This window comes from Sus scrofa, chromosome 11 (genome assembly GCF_054392235.1).
Source record: "Sus scrofa isolate SSC_HxYL_T2T_F1_AM1 chromosome 11, Sscrofa_HxYL_maternal_Yorkshire_Landrace_v2.0, whole genome shotgun sequence".
NCBI lineage: Eukaryota > Metazoa > Chordata > Mammalia > Artiodactyla > Suidae > Sus > Sus scrofa.
This window is the reverse complement of record NC_139393.1, coordinates 72,572,403-72,593,510: the sequence shown is the minus strand read 5'-3', so window position 1 is coordinate 72,593,510 and position 21,108 is coordinate 72,572,403. Positions and strand designations below refer to the sequence as shown.

Genomic DNA, 21,108 nt, shown 5'->3' with positions numbered 1-21,108 from the left:
TCCCCCCCACACCTCATATTCCGCAGCAGTGGCGCCTCGCTTCTCTTACAAGCCCAGACCTTCCTCCCGCACTCCCTCGGCTGTGGCACCCACTCTCTCACCTCCTTGAGAACCCTAGTCTTCTCTCTGGGACTGACCTTCAAGGCCTAAGCCTCAGCACCCAGCCCCTGCCCGAGTGTTTCAGGCTGGGTGCACCCAGGGCCGTGGTATTGATGGGTCTCTGTGGCGCTCTCTGCTTTGTCGCCTCAGTTCATCTGTTGAGTTTTTCTTTGAGGCTTTGAGGTGCCTCTTTCTCGGTGGCTCTCCCACCAATCCAGGGCCCTCCCAGTGTTTGGATTTCTTTCCTCTTTCACACCTCCCTCTGAAGAGTGCTGGTCTTGTCCTGACTCCTTTTTCTCTCTTCTCTCTCTCTTCTTCCCTCTTTTGTCCTACCCAGTTATGTGGAGGTTTTCTTACCTTATTGAAAGTCTGAGGTCTTCTTCCGGCGTTCAGTAGAATCATGCAGCATTCTGTGTGAATCATTCAACGTGAATTTTTTTTTTTTAATGAATTTTTGGGAGAACAAGAGCTCCACTTCCTACCTCTCCCTCTCCTCAGCCCCCCACAGTTATTTTGAAGTGGAATAAAACTAAAGAAAACTTTTAAAAACCATTGAAGTTAAAATTTTTAATTATGTAATTTAGGTCTAGCATATATTGAAAAGCATATAATTCAGTAATTTGTCATTTTTTATAAATATAATGGTAACATTTCATGTGAGATGTTGTCAAAAATATTACATTGTTAAGTAGTTTACAGAATCTTAGCCACCTTAACACTGCATTTCAAGCAAAAACCACCAGAAGAACAAAATTAAAACGGTAAGCTCTAACATTGTCTCCTCTAATTGCCTTAAGTTGCTATATGCACATGAATAACGCTAAATGAGTTGTATTGTGATTAGATAAATAGTCACTTAAATCTGAACATATTTAAAGATATACATTCTAATCATGATTTTTCAAGAGTGAGTTAACCAGGAAGAACTCTCAATGCCAGAAACAGAATCCTTGGAACCATTACCCATAGGAGCCATAAGATCTGTTCCTCTTGGAGTTCCCATCGTGGCGCAGTGGTTAACGAATCCGACTAGGAACCATGAGGTTGCGGGTTTGATCCCAGGCCTTGCTCACTGGGTTAACGATCCGGCGTTGCCGTGAGCTGTGGTGTAGTTTGCAGATGCGGCTCGGATCCCGCGTTGCTGTGGCTCTGGCGTAGGCCAGGGGCTACAGCTCCGATTCAACCCCTAGCCTAGGAACCTCCATATGCCGCGGGAGCGGCCCAAAGAAATAGCAAAAAGACAAAAAAAAAAAAAAAAAAAAAGATCTGTTCCTCTTGTGGAATGGTTACAGCTTGTCCTGTTCTGAGAGATAGCTCCAAGTCACAAGTCTCCACTGCTGAGTTTCTAGTGCCCCTTCCCCTCTCTAGTTCAAAGTATTTTTCAAAAAGAAAAAATTGACCTGGATAGCTGAATAGTCAGCAGAGATTCTAAGAAAAGTCTGGTGCCTCAAAGATTTTCCTTTTCTCATCTCCCTTTCCCCTCAGTACATAGCATGCAACTTAGGCAGTCAGCCCATTTGAAGAAGCATGGGGAGCATGTTTGATCATAAATATTTCCTCTGTTGCACCTATAATTTTACGTCTTAGAGACCGTGTAGCTAATAAACACCTTTAGGAAAGTTCAGGAGTTCCCGTCATGGCTCAGTAGTTAGTGAGCCCAAGTAGTATCCATGAGGATGCGGGTTCAGTCCCTGGCCTCTCTCAGTGGGTTAAGGATCTGGCTGTGTGGTTGCTGTGAGCTGTGGTGTATGTCACAGATGCGACTCAGATCCTGTGTGGCTGCGGCTGTGGTGTGAGCTGGCAGCTGTAGCGCCGATTCAAACCCTAGCCTAGGAACTTCCATATGCCGTGGGTGCGGCCCTAAAAAGACCAAAAAATAAAGAGACAAGAAAGTTTAGGAATAGATTATGGTTTTGGTTAATTCATTTATTTTATGTTTATTAAGTGGGCATTAAATGCAAGCTTGTGAAAGATATGGTAGGTATTACAAATAGAAAAAATATGCAGTTTACAAGATGTATAGTCCAGCAAAAGATATAGTAGAGAGATACTGACAGGGTTCTCAACGACTCTCAATCTAAGTTTTTTTTTTTTGTAAAATGAAGATACCTGTCTTTTCTCCCTCCCTCCCTCTTTCTTTCTTCCTTCCCCTGCCCTCCCGTCCCTTTCCCTCCCCTGCCTTGCCTCCTTCCCGTCCCCTCCCTTCCCCTTCCTTCCCCTTTCCCTTTTCAGACAAATTGCAACCACAGAAATCTGAGCTTCTTAAGTATATTAAAAATTCTTTGAAAGTAGATATCCTCTCATTTACTTTTTGTTCTTTTTTTTTCCTATGTGGGCCTCAACCCTTGGGTACATAACCAGCACTAAGCAAATATTGACTTAAATGATTCTCCATATTCTTATAGACACTAGTGGGAACACTACTTTTGTGTTTAAATATCATACCAATGATAAAAAAAAGTAGAACAACCTAAAAGCAGTCATCTTACTTTGACAAATTTTTCAGGTTTGGAAGAAAGGGCATTTACTAGTTTGTCTGTTGGAGATAGTTTACATTACATTCTCTTTTCTCAGGACGTTGTGACATGTGATACAGACTTATCTTTTCCCCAAAAACTCATTCATTGTTTATTGTGTTTTTCCAGCTTGAGTGACCTTATTATGAAAATTGATGCCCTTGTTTCCTCTTTGCCTAACCATGCATCTCGGTATGATGTCACATTTCTTAAGGAGAATCACAGGTAAGAATGTATTTGTGCTGTGTTTTTTCTTTCACTGCATCTTATACTCTAAATGGTTACCATGTGTATTCATAATATAGCAAAAGTTGAAGTAGAATTAAAAGTTGCTGGAGATTAGGGAGTGAGATTACCCCCCCATGACTCAGCAGGTTAAGGACCGACATTGTCTCCCTGGGCATGTGGGTTCAATTCCTGGCCTCACTCAGTATGTTAAGCATTCAGTTTTGCCACAAGCTATGGTGTGGATCACAGATGCAGCTTGAATCCGGTGTTGCTGCGGCTGTGGCATAGGCCAGCAGTTTCAGCTCTGATTCAGCCCCTAGCCTGAGAACTTCCATATGCCACAGGTGTGGCTATAAAAAGAAGAAGAAAAAAAAAAAGAATAAGAAAAAAGATCATTTGAAATTTTTGCAGTATAATGATTGTAAATAATAAGATCTTTATATTCTCAAGTGTATAAAAGGCTCAGTTACTGAAGATTGAAGAGTTCTTACTAATAACGTGTAGACAACTACAACAGCAGATCCCAAAATGTGTTCTATGGAACGTTATGGTAGAGATGTCGACAGATAGATTCTGAGGGGAAAACTGTTCTCTCGTCAAGTAAGCTTAGAGAATACCGCATCTTTTGGCGGGGGGGGAGTAAGATTTTTTTCATTCTGCATCAACACATTGACCTTTATAAGATGTAGTTAGAACAAAACAAAAGTAAAGTTCATTTTTGGTTAACTCAACAGTTAACCAAATTTATTTATGGAACACTCTTTGTTAAAAACTCACTGTTTCAGGAAGCTCCCATTGTAAATCAGCGGGTTAAGAACCCAACTAGTATCCATGTCAATGCGGGTTCGATCCCTGGCCTCGCCCAGTGGGTTGAGGATCCAGCATTGCCGCAAGCTGCGGCATGGGTCACAAATGCAGCTTGGATCTGGCCTTGCTGTCGCTGTGGTGTAGGCCAACAGCTGCAACTCTGATTTGACACCTAGCCTGAGAACTTCCATACGCTGCAGTTGTGGTACTAAAAAGACAAAAAAAAAATGTATTATTTCATAAAAATTAGGCTTTTGAAGACAATCTTAAGAGAAATACTGTTTTAGAATAATAAACTAGTTTATAATTTCACCATATAATACTTTTGCTTTAAGATATTTAAAGTAAAATTCATCAAGCTCTATCTCTATACATAAAATTTTCTGTGTCCCAGAGGGAACCTTTTTTTAAAAATTAAGGAGTATTTAGGATAAAATAATCAATTAGACATTACATAACTAACTTTAGGCATGTTTATTATATGAACTTCTTCTAATCACTGTTCCTATAAAACTACATTGAGACAAATTACTTAAACGGCTGATATAAAATCGCTGACACTTCTAAGTTTTCTGGTTTTATGGTGGATTCAGTCTTATATTGCTTCTGTTTACCCATTCTTTAGCTGAAGAAAGTGTATCTTTTGACACATTTTGATATTATTCTTAGGGAAATGTTTTCACACATTTTGATATTATTCTTAGGGAAAATTACTTTCTAAAGAGAAATTTTCTAGTACTATTGAGAGGGAAGTTTTTAGTTTTTTCAGTTAACTAGACTGAGAGTCAATACTTTTAAGTATTTTAAACACACTTAATGGAGTACTCTTTACACACGTCTTTGATTTCTTAAATGCCAAATGCTAAGGATACTTTAACGCAAGTTATTCCCGACTGTCACTGTAAACATCAGTCACTATACTGTTGCATAGTTGTATTTAGGAATTTTGACATGTTTGGAACTATTAAATGTCTGAAGTGTTTGATCTACAAACACTTGAATTTTGTTGCAGTATCTGCTTTCTTTCTGTGTTTTCACATCAGTCAATATGTCCTGCTGCTTTTAATTAAGACTTATTTTATATAGAGGGAAGGATATGGTGCCATTTTGTGACAGTGGTTTACAGTTCTCCAATTTTTTTCCATTTATTTCTGGGGCATTGTTACAAATATTTATAAATGGACATGTAGTATACGTGTATTGGGTACATCTGTATTTATACAACAATACATATTCATCTAATGCCTGCCCTTTTTTAACATGCCACGTCAGTAATGTGCCATTTTCGGGATTTGTGTGTATAATTTAGGCATTTAACTTTTGTTTTCCAAGTGTTTTCACATGTTGGTATATATCTAGATAAACTTTGGTTATATGACGTAGCATGAGCTTTCTTGTCAAAAAAAAAAAAAAAAAGTGTTTGGATCCCATTCTACCACTTTACCAGCTATGTGACCTCTCTTATCCTCACTTTCTTAGTCTATAAAATATAGGTGATGGAGTTCCCGTCATGGCGCAGTGGTTAACGAATCCACTAGGAACCATGAGGTTTCAGGTTCGATCCCTGGCCATGCTCAGTGGGTTAAGGATCCGGCATTGCTGTGAGCTGTGGTGTAAGTTGCAGACACGGCTGGGATCCCACGTTGGTGTGGCTGTGGTGTAGGCCTACAGCTACCACTCTGATTGAACCCCTAGCCTGGGAACCTCCATATGCCATGAGAGCGGCCCAAGAAAATGCCAAAAAGACAAATAAATAAATAAATAAAATATAGGTGATGATCCCTACCCTTACAGAGGTTTTATGAGAGTCAGGCCTACTGTTTTGATATAGTAGATATTTAAAGCAGTGTAGCTATTATGTGTAATTTGTTACACAAATAATGAAGTACTTTCCACAACTTGGAAATAAGATAAATAAGATTGAACTTGAAAGTTAAAATCAGCTCACATTGATCCGGAAGAAATGTAAAAACCTACCTTAAATGTAGTATCTGGGCCAGCAGGACTTAATGATAGTCTGATTGAAGATCTTAATTTATTGAAGAAACAGTGACTCTGTTGGAAGTCTAGGAAAAGTAGAGAGAAACACATTAGCAAAGCTGGGCTGTGTAGGCAGGGTCAGTCAGAGCAGTAGAATCACTGTTATATGTGTATGTAGATATAATGCACTCATACATACATACATAAGTTCTAGATCTGCACAATCTCCATGTACCTGTAAACACACATGCATGTATGGGGTATATGTGTGCATTTGTACATGGGGAGTGTATAGATAAGAATTTGTATGTGCATGTATGAGTGAATGAGTTGTTAGAGGATTTGACCTTATACAGTTGTGGGAACTGGTTAGGCAGTCTCTGTAAGGCTGCTGACTGAGGACGCTGGAACTTGAAGTTCACAGGGCTGGCAATCAGGAAGAGAGGTAGTTGTAAAGAGGGAACATCTAGAGCAAACTAGAACCCCACATTTATGGACTGAAACCTGTCTCACTTCGTGTTCCTCTGACCTGGGTACACAGTGTGTGTCCTACAGAAGATGGGAGCATTCTGTCACAAAGCTAAACACACATACAGCCGAGGAGTCAGAGAGTAGAGGGGGCGGTCTCAGGGAAGGTAGAACAGGGGCCTTGCGCCGACAGCATAAGCAGAGCAGTAGCAAAGTATTTGAGCTGGACAATGGCTGCTGCCCCCTGCCCTCCAAACACCCTGAGAATCTCTCTGTGGCCGGCTCACCAGAGACGTGAAGAAGGAAAACATCCTTTAGCCTCGCCAACTCTTGTAGGCACTCGACGATGGGAACTATGGAATTCTGATTCATAGAACCTCGCAGAAATGGCAGTAGTCTGGGGTAAAAAACGTAAGAGTAGCAATAAACAGACACCTACTTTAGCCATAGTAATGCCTCACAGAGCATTCAGGAAACAAGCAGTTTTTTACTAGTGCTACAAGTATGAGAGTAATTTATACAGTTTTCACTCCGATAACTAAAGGAATTAACCATTGGAGTCTCTGTAATTTAAAACATCTGATTTGTAGCCCTTATTTCTAGCCAAAATTATCCCCTGGGATCTGTTGTGTCTGATTCTACCACTTCCATTTTAATATAAGTCAGTCATATCAACTACATGTAAAATAAGATATCTTTCATGTCATGTCAGGGACCCACATTTGAAGGAATTTTACATTAGCTTTTATTTGATTGCTGAGAAATTAATTTTTCCACTGTAAAAAGTCTAGATATTTATGGTCTTTCTGTGCCAAAGAAGACTAATATCTTGTAATCTTACAGAGGTATGTTTTGATATGGTAATCTTTTCCTTTTGTAATATGTAAAACATTTCATGCATGCATGTCAAAAAAATTGACTTCCTATATTATTACAGTGTTAAAATAGTAATTCAATTGGACCATTCTGTACTTTTAATTAAATATATACTTTAAACTTTTCATCGTGTTAAATACAGAATTGATTATCTCCTGCTGGCCTTTTCTGTGCTTTTAATGATTTTCCCAACATTTTCCTTTAGAGATTAGTCCATCTTCTGACTTAGAACTTAGATCAGTGAAAGAGGGGCGGAGATGTGGAGAGGCTGACTGGGGTGAAAATAATATAAATTTGGTTCAACTTTCTTGTTATAATATGTTGGGATTTTTTAAATACTAAATTTGATAAACCCTGGATAGTTAACTTACCCTTCTCAAATCTGAGAAAATATATTCAACAAATGCAAAAGCATCTTCATTTCATTTTTTACCTTGTAGGATCCCTAAGAATTTGAGGGGCTTAAATTATCAGTTTTTTCACTATAACAGTATTGTTCTTTGGATAGTTTTTTAAAATCATTCATTCATAAAATATTTCATTGTCTCTAATTCTTTGCAGTTTTCTTATTTATTTAGTCATTTTGTCTCTTTCTGGCCATACCCATGGCATATGGAGGTTCCCAGGCTAGGGGTCAAATCGGAGCTGTAGCTGCTGGCATATACCGCAGCCATAGCAATGCAGGATCCTAGGCAAGTCTGCAACCTACACCACAGCTCACAACAACACCAGATCCTTAACCTACTGAGTGAGGCCAGGGTTTGAACCTGCATCCTCATGGATGCTAATCAGATTCATTTCTGTTGAGCCATGATGGTAACTCCAGTTTTCTAATTTAATGAACACAAACTTTTGAATTTGTATTTTCTTCTGTGAAATAACCAGGATTTTTTTATGTAGTGAGAAATAAAGTGGTTTATAAGAATGTATATAGCTACGATTGATTAATTAGGCGATTGAAAAAAACTTAACTGATCATCTTTTTTTCAAAGTTTTATTGAAGTATAGGTAATTTATAAGATTGTGATCATTTCTGCTATAAAACATAGTGATTCAGTTACACATGTACACACATCCATTCTCTCTGATTCCTTTCCCACATACATTATCACAGAATATTGCGTAGAGTTCTCTGTGCTATACATTCAGGTCCCTCTTGGCCAATTGTTCCATATACCTCAGTGTGCGTCCCAAACCTCCAGTCCACTCCCTACCCCTAACCTGTTCCCTTTGGTAACCGTAAGTTTTTCAAAGTCTGTGAGTCTGTTTCTGTTCTGCAAATAAGTGCATTTTTATCTTTTTTTTTTAAGATTCCACATGTAGGTGATGTCATATGTCTTTTGTCTTTCACTGTCTAACTTCACTTAGTATGATGATCTCTGGGTCCATCCATGTTGCTGCAAGTGGTATTATTTCATCTTTGTTTTAATTTTTCTAGCATTATAAAGATAAATTCTCAGGAGGAGGATATGGTCTTTGATGTCATTGCTATTGTTGACCCATTGACAAGAGAAGCACAGAAGATGGCACAGTTACTGATTGTAAGACAATATTATAGTTTATTATGTATTTTATATGTATTTATTATATGGTTATACACTACCTTTATTACTTTTATTTTAAAATTTATAATCTTTTCAGGTCTATTTTGCAGTACAATCAAATGTTTGCTCTTGATGATTTTATACAACATTTCAAATAGATGGTCATATTTTAATGTAGAAAATGAAATGTTAGAGCTGTGCCTGGGGTGTGATGGCAATACCAGGGTTAACTCTTAATGTGGATGCAATTGTTGCCCCCATCACAGCAAAATTCATATGTTAAAGCCCTGACCCCCAGTGTGACTGTGTTTGGAAACATGACCTTGAGGAGGTAATTAAGGTTAAATGAAGTCTTACAGGTTGGGCTGTAACCCAGGCTTAAACGAAGAAGAGAAGGAGAGAGTTCTTTCCTCATGCACATGTGAATACATGACGGTGGAAGAGCCATCTGTGAGGCAGGAAGAGAGCCCTCTCCAGAAACTGAATGTGCCAGCACTCTGACCTGAAAGGGAGAAATTTCTCTTGTTCAAGCCACTTGGTCTGTGGTGTTTTGGTACCACAGCCTGAGCTAATACAAGTATCTTCCCACCTACATCTTTCTTGTTCCAGCTGTGGTGAATGGCTCCCGGAGAAGCTGATGGTTAAGCTTAGTTAGTATAATAAATGTAAAGTATAATAACATTAGCCATGGAAGCTAGGGACATGAAAGTTAGATGCAGTAGGTTTGGCCACGGTAACAAAGGCCAAAGTAATAGTAGTACCTTCAAGTCTGAAGTTTATTTCTGTCCTCTCACCATCTAGTGCAGGCCGCCTGAACTTGCTAAGGCAGGTGCACAGTGTGAGGGCCCCAGGCACCTTCCGCATGGTTGTTCAGCCATCCTCATGAAGCACAGCAGTGCAAGATCACAGCACAGCCTCTGTATTTCTGCAGCAGGAGAGGGAGAACAAGGGCACCACCCCAACTTGTTCCATCCAGTCACATCCCACTGACCAGAATGTAGCCAGCCAGCTGGCTCCCGCGAGTCTCGGGGCAGGTGGACACTATGTAAACCTGAAGATTCTTTTGCTAAGAAAGAAGAGAATGAAAATTAGGAGGCAGCATGTTTAGAAAGCACATTATGTGGCTTATCCTTGTACTGAAAATTTTAAAGGTTCAAATTGTGATGCAGCTTTGAGTAGGGAATATATTCACAGAATTGGAAATTCTTTGTCCTTTGACAGTTGACCTTTGGAAACAGGCAATGGTAATTAGATATTAAGTCTGGTGAAAAGTGTAAGTGATCAAGCTGGGTCATACTGGTGTATATTCTATCAAAATTTCAAAATGCAGTTCTCTCAGAAATTTGACTTACCAGATTGTATTGGAAAAATGGATTGCAGGTATCTGTTATAAATGTATTTATTAATGTATATAAATAATTTTGGAAACCCTTTGCAGTTCTACCTTGAAAGCATTCTATAGTTGATTTACTTGCCTCATTCTTTCTTCCAGCATTTGTATAACTTCAGATTTTAACTTCTTTAGACATACTCTTCATATTATTCTTTAGAAAACAGAAATCAGTAATCATACCTATAAGGAAAGAAGTAGTATGATGCTTTTTAGTTTACAAATTCCATATCCCTGTGGAGTTTCATTATTCAGAGGAATAGTGGCTCAGCACCCTCCATTGTAGCTAAGGTGAGGCATGCTAGAATGGGAATTAAAACTCAAGGCTCTTAAATCCTTAGTCTGTATATTCTCATTCCTCCTCAAACCTGTATCTTTTCCATTCCACATATCTGTTTTATTCTTTTACCTATGTCCTTTGTTGTCTAATACTTTTCTGATCTTCACTGACTTGTTCCCTGTATAAAGGTGGGTACTATCAAAATTAATAATTCTATTTCAGGGCCCTAGGAAAGTTTCTAAAAAAAAAGACATTTTATCTCTACGTAGCCAAATACTTCCTGCATCTCTTCAGTGTAGGTGAAATTCCAAAAGGATCAGGTCATCCTCGCTATTGTTGCTGTGATGTCACTACTTTGTATGCAGGTCAAGGTTCTAATTTTTTTTCTTGTTCTTCATTGGTAAGGAGGTGTAGGTACCATGAAAGAAAGTCTCCTTAGGCAAAAGATAGGCAGGAACTCTTGGGCAATGAGCTCACCTGTTTGGATGTAAATCTAACTTCTGCCATGAGTTATGTGTAATCTTGAGCGAATGACTACTACAGCTCGCTGTGCTTCAGCTGTAAAAGAAGCTATTTCAGAAGGATCAGATGAGATAAGAACCATGTGTTAATGTGGTGCCTGGTACATAGTACATGTTCAATAAAAATTAGCTTAACGTTAATGTCAAATACGGGAATTTTTTTCTAATAGGTCCTTGGAAAGATTATCAACATGAAGATTAAGTTGTTCATGAACTGCAGGGGGAAGCTTTCAGAAGCCCCTTTAAAAAGGTAGGTCTACATGAATGTAATTTCATTTTGGAAAATTTTCACATGCTAAGAGAAAAAAAGGAACGCAACTACTGCACCTGTTTTTTCTTCACAAAATGTTAATTGAAATAGATAAGGAGATCAGAGATAATTTGTTAATCTTAATTGATATAAAAATAAAATAACCTAACCAGTAAAATTGACCTAGTCTAATCACAGAATGTACTTGGATTTATGTTCATCTGTGGGTAATTTTAAAAATGTGATCTAGGAGTTCCTATCATGGCTCAGCGGTTGACAAACCCGACTAGCATACGTGAGGACGCCGATTCAGTCCCTGGCATCACTCAGTGGGTTGAGGATCCAGCGTTGCCATGATCTGTGATGTAGGTCCCAGACTCAGCTCAGATGCCACATTGCTGTGGCTGTGGTGTAGGCCAGTGGCTACAGCTCTGATTGGACCCCTAGCCTGGGAAACTCCATATGCCGCAGGTGTGACCCTAAAGAGACAAAAAGAAAAATGTGATCTAGGAAAACCTATTTAGAAGTATACCGATAGGAAAGCAGGTTGAATTAAATCATTGTTTTATTTAGCTATACTTTCAGTACTTCAGAGATGAATTACATCACCACATTTGGTTTTTTTGGGAGTATCAAGATCTAATTAGTTTAGAATGATTTTACACTGATATAGAAGATTTTATTTATTGTTAATTGCAAATGTTTCTCATTAATACTGATCTGTTGAAATAACATTGTCTCTCCAAGAGAGACAAAACATACTCTTCCTCTTCTTTTTGGATTAGGACTGCTGTCATTTTGAGCCACTCTTACTAATAGAAATATAGAGCACTCCTAAGGTAATGGGACAGAAAAAAAGCTTGTTAACGTGCTTTTCCTCTGTATAATTTCACTATATAACTCTACACAAAAAAATATACATACATGTGAGACAGAAAGGTTGCATTCAGTTAATACCTTTTTGAATTATATTTGTTATAACTGATAAAGGTACTATAGATTAATGCCTTGAGCATCTATTTCAAACATGGTAATTATTCTTAATATTTGGAAAGCAATAAAATTGGAAAAGTAAAAAATGTAAATGAAGATTTAGGGTATATTCATTCCCTTACTGAGATTTTTTTCTCTGTATTTCATCCATTTTTCATACTTCTTATTTATCTTTTGTATTTTGAATTTTACCATGTGTTTCTAAAAGTGAACAAAAGCTTTCATCTCATTTTAGCCGCTAAGAGATCTGTTAGCTCCTCGAGTACAGAATTTTAACTCACACAAGTAGGAGTCCTCTCCACAGTATCTCTGCAAAGCTAAATAAAGAGTGGGAATATTGAACATAAGCCAGCACAGTCTGTTAGGAGGGAAGGAACTTGATTTCTCTAAGGTGAAATAATACCTGAGGTACCAGATAGGTTCTTTGGTTAATAATGGTGCATGAGACAAAAACTGTTAAACTGGTTTTAAAATATGCATTCAACAGAATCTTATTTACTCAGTAGCATGTGTCATGCAAACTAGTCGATACATTAATTCTGCTGACCTGAAACAAATGGACTGCTAGATATTTCTTCAGCAAAGATGGGTTTATTTAGCATCAGAAGAGAAATCACAATTCAGGACTGGCAACCATGACAGATGTGTACAGGTCCCCACAAGGCAGAGGAAGAAGAGCGCTTTGATTACAGAGGGGAAGGGAAGTTGGGAGCCAGTAAACAAAGAGCCCGCGGCTTCTTGTGCTGGAGTCCTTGCCAGGAAAGAAGCGGAGTATTTTTTCTTTCTCTTGGGCTCTGTTATTGTCACAGGGTATGAGTGCGCCCCAGTATGGTCTCCTGAGTCTATGTAACTTTTTTTTTTTTTTTACAATTCATGGCCTTTAATTTTTAGAATACCATCTCATTCTACTCAGAGAAGACAGAGGATGTGGGCAAGAACTCCCTCAGTTCCCCTCTGTCTCCTGTACTTCTCCAGCCTTCCTGTGTGGTAGGGGAAGAATTACTCTTTTTCGTCTTGATTAAGGTGATCCCATGCTTCTCCGTTTGTTCTGGATTCTGGCTTTTTCACATCATTCCTTTGTTCTGTATCTCTAACCTCTCTATGAGCCCTTTTCTTGCAGTGTTAGGAGTTATTCAACTTTAAAAAAGAAATAAACCACTCCCGTAACTTCTCTTCTGGAGCCCTGCCTTTCCTCCTCTTCTCCATTCTTTGTCATCTCAGCTTCTCAGAAGTGTGGTCCAACTCCCTCTTCATCTCTCATGCATTGTACCTCCCCCCGAAGGTAGATTTTAAGTTCTTCTTTGTCTCTGAATTGTTTTTACTAAGTCACCAGAAGAAATTGCTGTTTGTCACATCCATGGGATACTACTTACTTGAAGACATTTCTCCTGCATTTGACAATACCAGGTACTTGGCTTGAACTAGGTTCTCTCCAGGGTCCCTCCTTACCCCTCTTTTTTGACTCTGCCTGCCTGCCTGCCCTAGGCAGCTTCAGACAAGGCTGCCAGCCATCACCGCCTCCAAGGATGCACCCTCGGCAGAGATTCTCCTTGAGTGAAAAGATTATGGCAGAAAAATGGAATGTCTCTTCAGCAATTAGGTTATAAAAGACTGTGACTTTTGTCTTACTGGCATTCTTTCTCTCTTGGTCTTGTTTGCTTCTCGAAGCTTGCAGAAGGTGCCCTTGTGGCAAGGACTCAGGGCGGTCTCCCCCCAGCCAGTAGTGAGGAGTCGCAGCCCTCATTCCAGTGGCACGTGAGGAACTACCGGAGGCTAGGAGTTGATCCTGCCCCACGGAGATGGGACCACAGCATGGCTGACTCCCTGATTGCAGTCCCGAAGTAGTGAAAGCCACTGTTCTTAATATCATAACTATTTCTTATTATGTAAGCTACATGGGGATAAGGCTAAATAAAATACGTTAAAATCACACATATTTCTTTTTTTTCTTTTTGTCTTTTTGCCTTTTCTGGGGCCGCTCCCACGGCATATGGAGGTTCCCAGGCTAGGGGTCTGATCACAGCTGTAGCCGCTGGCCTACGCCACAGCCACATCAACTCGGGATCCGAGCCGCGTCTGCAACCTACACCACAGCTTGCCACAGCAACGCCAGGTCCTTAACCCACTGAGCAAGGCCAGTGATCGAACCTGCAACCTCATGGTTCCTAGTCAGATTCGTTAACCACTGCGCCACGACGGGAACTCCCACACATATTTCTAAAAGCTCTATTAATAAGCAGCTGCTTTGAACTCAGTCCTATTTAATTGCACTTTTTAGTTTGGAACCCAAATTTTAGCCTAAATTTTACTTCATTTTTATTTATCATTTCTCTTCATGTTATTAGTGGTGCTAACAGCTAATAAAATGGTGACAAATAGACCATGGTCAAACTTAAAGGTAAGTCAGTGAGTGAGTATAGATCATAAACTGCTGGAACCTGCGTAAGTCAGTATATCTTAAAGGGATTCTTTTTCAGCCACACGCATGGCACATGGAAGTTCCATGGCCAGGGGTTGAATCTGAGCCACAGCTGCAGCAGCACTGGATCTTTTAACCCGCTGTGTAGAGCTGGGGATCCAACCTACACCTCCACAGAGACCCAAACAACTCCAGTCAAATTCTTAACCCACCGTACCATGGCAGAAACTCCTTAAGGGGATTCTAATCATGTTCATGAAGAAATAATTAACAAGGGTATATAATATGCAGGATCCTATAAAAGACAGTAGTTAAGCAAAATAGTAGGTTGTCTACCATTTGCATAAGCATTAACTTTAGTATGGTGTGTTTTAATTTAAGACTTTCTGTCATTCTTTTAAGCCATTTTCAGTTTGAAAATATTTCAGACAGAAGAAATCTCAATTTCAGTCACAGTACATACTTTATTTTCTTTTAACAGCTTTTACCGTTTTGTTCTGGAACCAGAACTGATGTTAACAGCTAATGACGTCGCTGGACCAGTGGCAAAATTCTTGGATATCCCTGAATCTCCCCTCCTAACCCTCAACATGATTACTCCTGAAGGCTGGTTGGTTGAAACAGTACATAGCAACTGTGACCTTGACAATATTCATTTAAAGGATGTAAGTTATCATAAAGCCACATAGAGAGGAGCAGGATCAGTTCTTATGAGCTACTATAATTATACCAGGTTGTCATACCCACTGCTCACCAGAATTTTCTCCTTTATGAGTCTTAAGTCCTGATCCAGTCTTTTCTTTGGTTTTTGAGTTTCCCTAACTTTAAAATTCAGCTTTTCTGGCTTCTTAGATGCCCTCACCATTTTTTTTGCTTCAGACCCTTGGTTCACAAATGTAGATGAACAATGCAGACACTATGGAGACAGATGAATGGCAACTTAGGATAAAACCACTGAGTATCTTTGTGCTGCAGGTTTTGTTTTTAACTCAGAAAGAAATAGTTTCATCTGAAATTTGTTTTTGCTCATCGCTGGAAAAAGCAGTCCTGAGCTCAAGGTAGAAAGCAGAAAAGAATTTGCTCATAAACTGCAGACTCCACCACTTGCAGTCTGACCCATTCCCTTTCCCCCGCCATCCTCGCATCGTTATTCAGCCCACAGCACCAAAAAAATGGGAAGAGACTGTCTTAGAATAAACAGAGTCTTTCCAGTCGTTCTGTTGACAATAGGAAAGGGATTTAGAAAGCACAAAAAACAGAAGCATTTTAGGACAGTTTACCTAGAAAACAGGTATCCAGAAACTGGGGGAAGATACCTCCTTCCCGTTGCCCTGCCCCTTGCCTGGTTCTGCATGACCTTGAAACGATTTCCAACTCTGCATTTGACAGCTCCTTCAGAATGTAGCCAATATTTTGACCTAGGCCTAAACATTTACCTCTAATAATTTGGTTCAGACTGCTTATCATTCGTTTCTCATGCTTCTCATGTGTTTCCTTTTGTCTAAAGACCTCCTTTTAGACTTATTTCTTCTGATCCACTTGTGTGTGTTCTGTGGGATCCTAAGTCACCAATAGCCCCAACTTTGCCCACCTCAAGAAGAACCTAAAACTCATTCATAGCAATCATCTGAAATCAATCCTTCAAATCTAAGGGAAAATAATAAAATCCATGAGAGAAATTTCAGAAGTGAATTGGGCCTGAAATTTTTTTAAAAAAAATCCTGTTTCCTCCATGGTCAGTTGGATCTCTGCAAATGGGCTAATAAATACTTCATTAAGCTATCAGTAATATACACTAATAAGATAACTTTAAAGATTCTAACCAAAAGGTTAAAAGTTTATGGAGGGGAAATTAATGCAGCTTAGAGATTTTGTTTGTTTGTTTTTTGGCCGCTCATTGGAAGTTCCCAGGCCAGGGATCAAATCTGAGCCCTGCTGCGACTTACACTGCAGTTGCAGCAATGCCAGATCCTTAATTCACTGTGTCAGGCTGGGAGTCAAGCCTGCGCCACCACAGAGACAATGCCGGATCATTACCCCACTGCTCCACAGCCGGAACTCTTGGAGAAGATTTTAAATTGAGTCTGCTGGTGAAAAATTTCAGCTGCAATTAAACAGTTAATAGAGTTTACCTTTTTGTTGTGAGTGACAAATACAGCAATGTCCTTTTAGAAGTTATTTAAATGAATGGTAATTTAGAAGACTGAAATAAAAGGAATAATTTCCTCTGTCTTCATAGATTATATGAATAAACAAAAGGAAATTATAAATTCTAGCAGCTGTGAAAGAACTATTTCTAAGGCTCTTCTCTTTCACTGTGTGCTGTACATACTTAGAATATTACCTGCAACTATCCTAGAAGAATATGAAATGACACAGACATTTGCTAGAGGAAAAATGAGTTGTAGGTAAAGGGGAAAAGTGAGACTAATAATGAGAGATGTGTCACTGCACACCAGCTTGTGCAAGAACTTGCTGCATCTAATTCCTGAACATTGTATAAGCACCTGAACAAAACTTGATCTGGAAAGATTCTTCCTGACCAGAACTTGATTCACATGGTTTACTGTACATTTATGCCCATATTAAAGGTGACCAAAGTGGTCCAGGAAAGCTTCAAGTGAGACAGTTACTTTTACCTGGAGTTCAGAGGTGGTTCTCAGAGCTTGTTACTAGAATTGTATCCAAAGACTCTCCATTTAGATTTAATCACAGCCTGTACTTTAAAGACAGCAAAGTATCTGAAACCACAGTGATTGTTTCCGCAGTAAAGAGGACGTGAGTAAACAGAAGATTGCTCAAGGAGAAGAGCACGTGGCAATGTTGAAAGGAATTCGGAGAAAAATGCATTAGACCCTCTTGAAATAATTTGGACATCAGTTACATTGACAAGGCATTCCTTACCTGATGTAATTGTCAAAGAATTCCTATTTGACTGCCCAAGATAATGGTTAATACATCCAGATGTTAATCTTTACACTTTTATTGAAGGAGAAAACTAAATTCCTAACTATTCAGCTGTAGAACAATACAATAAACACTTCAATTTAGAAAAACTAATACACCCAGCTTTATATTTGAAAGGTATTAAAATCATGTCTCATATCAACTGTTAGTATTTATAACTTTACTGAGGACCTTGAGCAATAATTAGATGTTTGAGTTTTAAGTTATTTGAATTTTGTTATATTCTTACCTGTATTCATAGAACATCTTGGTTAATGGATTCTTGAAATTAAAAAAATAGTTAATATTTAGAACAGATAAAGCTATAAAGGAGATGTAAACATCATAAAAGATCATTACCTTTTATATTCTTGCTAAAATAAACCTTGATAATGGGAGGTAATTTAAGTTAAATCATCTTTATGAAATTATTGTAAAACATAAGATATTCACTAGAAAGAGCTCTTTGAAAAATAAATTCACTGTTTTTGATGTTGTTTGAATAAGTCAACGCAATTGATAACCGTTATGCAAATATATAAGGGAGAGAAATTGTCATGTTAGTATAGTATAAAACAAAGATACTAGTCACAAACTGAATTTATTTGAACTCTACCCTGATGTCTAATTCTTAGTATAAAGTAGTTAAGCTTTACTTCAGAATCTCTGTGGGGTAATTTCCTTGTCTGTAAAGTGAAAGTGTTAAACTAGATGATTTCTCAGATTTCTCTCTAACTTTTAATATTCTCATATTGTGATACTCTCCCATGGACGTCTTCCCATCCAAAGTGCTGTAAGGATTGTGGATATACGTTAGTAAGAATGTGACATCCATCACTAGAATAGCAAAAATTCAACAACCAATTCAGAACCCGACTAATGTTGTTGAAACAAATTCTGTTTTCAAAGAAGTTACTTATTTCTTGTTCTTAAAAACAGTAAAATTAAGAATCTGGCATTGCCATGAGCCGTGGTGTAGGTTGCAGACACAGCTCGGATCCTGTGTTGCTGTGGCTCCAATTTGACCTCTAGCTTGGAAACTTCCATATGCTGCCTGTGCAGGCCTAGAAAGAAAAAAAAAAAGTAAAATTATAATAACTGGACTCAGAAAGAAACTCTTTACACAAGTACTTTAATTTTTTCTGTAGTAATTAGAGGCAAAAGAAAAACAAGTATGCAATGGAGAATGTTTTCAATTACATTGTATCCTTAACACACTTAACAGTGTCAAAAACCTTATAGAGTGAAATAAGATCAGAGATACATAACAGTACTGTCTTATCTACTCAGCAAAATTGCCAGACTGTAAAAATAATTTATTTTATTTTTTTTCATGTCTGGTTACGATTTTCATATGAAATAGAGAAAAAGTCTTTTCCTTAAATTATTATACATTTGCGATGGAAGAGAATCTGGAAACAATTAGAATTTTCCAGTCACTTAAAAAGATGATTTAAAGAAAGGACATATTCTTTAAAAAAAAAAAAAAAAAAGGAAGGACATGTTCTTAGAAAGTTGTATTTAATGAAAAATGTTACACTTCCTTAGAAAAAATACTGTAAAAAAAAAAAAAGAGAGAGAGATCAGTGCTTTGGCATAGATATGAATGTTTAGTCTTTAGGTGGTTTCTGTTTTTTCCTTTTTCTACTTTCTTATAATTGCTAAATTTTGTTTAATGAACGTTATTTTTTTTGCGTATGAAACAATTAACCATTAGTTTTTTTAATGCAAGAAAGGTGATATTGATGACAAGTTGGCTTTCTTGCCCAATGTGAAGTGGAAGCTCTAGCTCTAAGCAAACAAAGCAGATTCTTTGAGGAGTTTCCTGTCTGAATCTGTCTTGGAGAGATATCTGAGTGCTGCAGCTTGCTGGGCCCCCTCCAGGCTCACACTTCTCCTGCTCTGATGTGGTTGTTGTCATGAGGGTGGAGATAACCCTCATGAAAAAGGAAAAACAAATTCATCATAAGCTGTAGTGTCCAAGAAATTGATTCACTCTTACTTTCACTCACCTGAAAGAAGTACTTGAAGCTTCCCCCCCAAATTGGTTAATATTAAAATAATCACATATCTTTATTACAAAATTGACATTGTGAGAATTACTAACACCAAAAACAATGACATGTTTCCTCCACAGATCGAGAGAACCGTTACAGCAGAATATGAACTGGAATATCTGCTGCTTGAAGGACATTGCTTCGATATCACAACAGAACAACCTCCTCGAGGCCTGCAGTTTACACTGGGCACAAAAAATAAACCTGTTATGGTTGATACAATAGTGATGGCCAATCTTGTAAGTATTATACATACTCAACAAATGAGATGTTTTGGTGAAATCCTCTTAGGTTTTCCTAATAATAAGATGAAATAATTTTTATCCTACTATTGCTGAACAGCTCCCAGAAAAAAACTTCTTGAAAAAGGTAATTAAATAAAATGAAAACAAAAGGAGTCATACTTTCAAAATGTGCTTTTATGGGTTATTGCAAAATCTTCTTCATTGGAATTTATTTATAGAAATTATTCATTTCACAGTAGTAAACACTCAGAATATTCATGAATAATTTTCTTCAACAATCAGATGTCATTTTCTGTCATGTAACTATGATATTTTTCTCATCTTGAAAGGGATATTTTCAATTAAAAGCAAACCCAGGTGCTTGGGTACTGAAATTACGCCAAGGAAAATCTGAAGATATCTATCAGATAGTTGGGTGAGTTATATAAACCACTTTAAATTTTTTATATATAAATGTTTCATGTGATGTAACCAAGATCATCAAAACAACAAAAATATTCACAAATACCATGCTATAAAACAAAAATTACGTATAAAACTGACATTTGTTCCTATCATTGTTTTCTTTCGGAAGTATTAAAAGATATGCCTGAAGTATACTTTCTGTTCTCTACTCCACCTCTTTTATTTATTATTTTCCAGAGACTTCCCATGTGTTAGCATAATGAACATATTTATCATTTAATGACTAGTATGTATCATATCTTATATAGCAAAGCCAATAGCACTGAGTTATGTTTAATTTTTTTGTTTTTATGAATAAGAATTGGCTTCCTTTCACAGTATATTTCCTACTCATCAATGAGCCCAGTATAAAGCGGGGATCACACTAAAGGAGTATATAAAGACTGTAAAAGAAAACTAGGCAAGCCCAGAGACGGAGGGAATCTTTGCAAAGCATATATTCAGCAAAGAATTTATATATAAGATACATGAAGAACTATCAAAACTTGACAATAAGAAAACAACTTGATAAAAATATACAAAAGACTTGTCCATACTTTTCACCAGAGAAGATATGTGGATGTCAAATAAGACATAAAAAGATGCTCAGCATTATTAGTTATTATGAAAATGCACATACTGCCACACATCTGTTAGAATGCCTAACATTAGAATGACTGACACTAACAAGTGTTAATGAAGATATGGAGCAACAGGAACTGTCATACACTATTGGTGGGAATGTAGAATAGTACAGCCACTTAGGAAGAGTTTAGCAAGTCCATAAAAATTTAAATACACATACTTACCATATGATCCAAGCATTTCACATGTATTTACTCAAGATGAAAGGAATCATATGTTCGTACAAAGACTTGCACTTTAATGTTCATAGCAGCTTTATTTGTAATTGCCAGACAGTGGAAACAACCCAGTTGTTAATAAGTGAAGAAATAATCAAAATGTGTTATATCCATCCAGTGGAATACTGCCCAGCCGTATAAAGGAATCAACTGTTGATACATTCAGTGACATAGATGAATCT

The 21,108-nt window shown here is 37.8% G+C and overlaps 1 protein-coding gene across 4 annotated transcripts in view; it reads left to right on the top strand.

Moving 5' to 3' along the window:
* Positions 1-21,108, top strand: part of UGGT2 (UDP-glucose glycoprotein glucosyltransferase 2) — a 171,828-nt gene that overhangs the window by 106,812 nt on the left and 43,908 nt on the right. For 3 of the 4 annotated variants that reach the window (XR_014819754.1, XM_021065792.2, XM_084982147.1), the window contains 6 exons: positions 2,745-2,840; positions 8,413-8,515; positions 10,880-10,959; positions 14,853-15,036; positions 19,455-19,613; positions 19,949-20,034. Coding sequence is in view for 2 of the 4 variants with exons in the window: in XM_021065792.2 (XP_020921451.2) it covers positions 2,745-2,840; positions 8,413-8,515; positions 10,880-10,959; positions 14,853-15,036; positions 19,455-19,613; positions 19,949-20,034 (708 nt within the window). In the remaining 2 variants the exon portion in view is untranslated. Of the gene's footprint in view, positions 1-2,744; positions 2,841-8,412; positions 8,516-10,879; positions 10,960-14,852; positions 15,037-19,454; positions 19,614-19,948; positions 20,035-21,108 lie in introns of those variants that run through there. The other variant, XR_014819755.1, reaches the window with a different exon arrangement.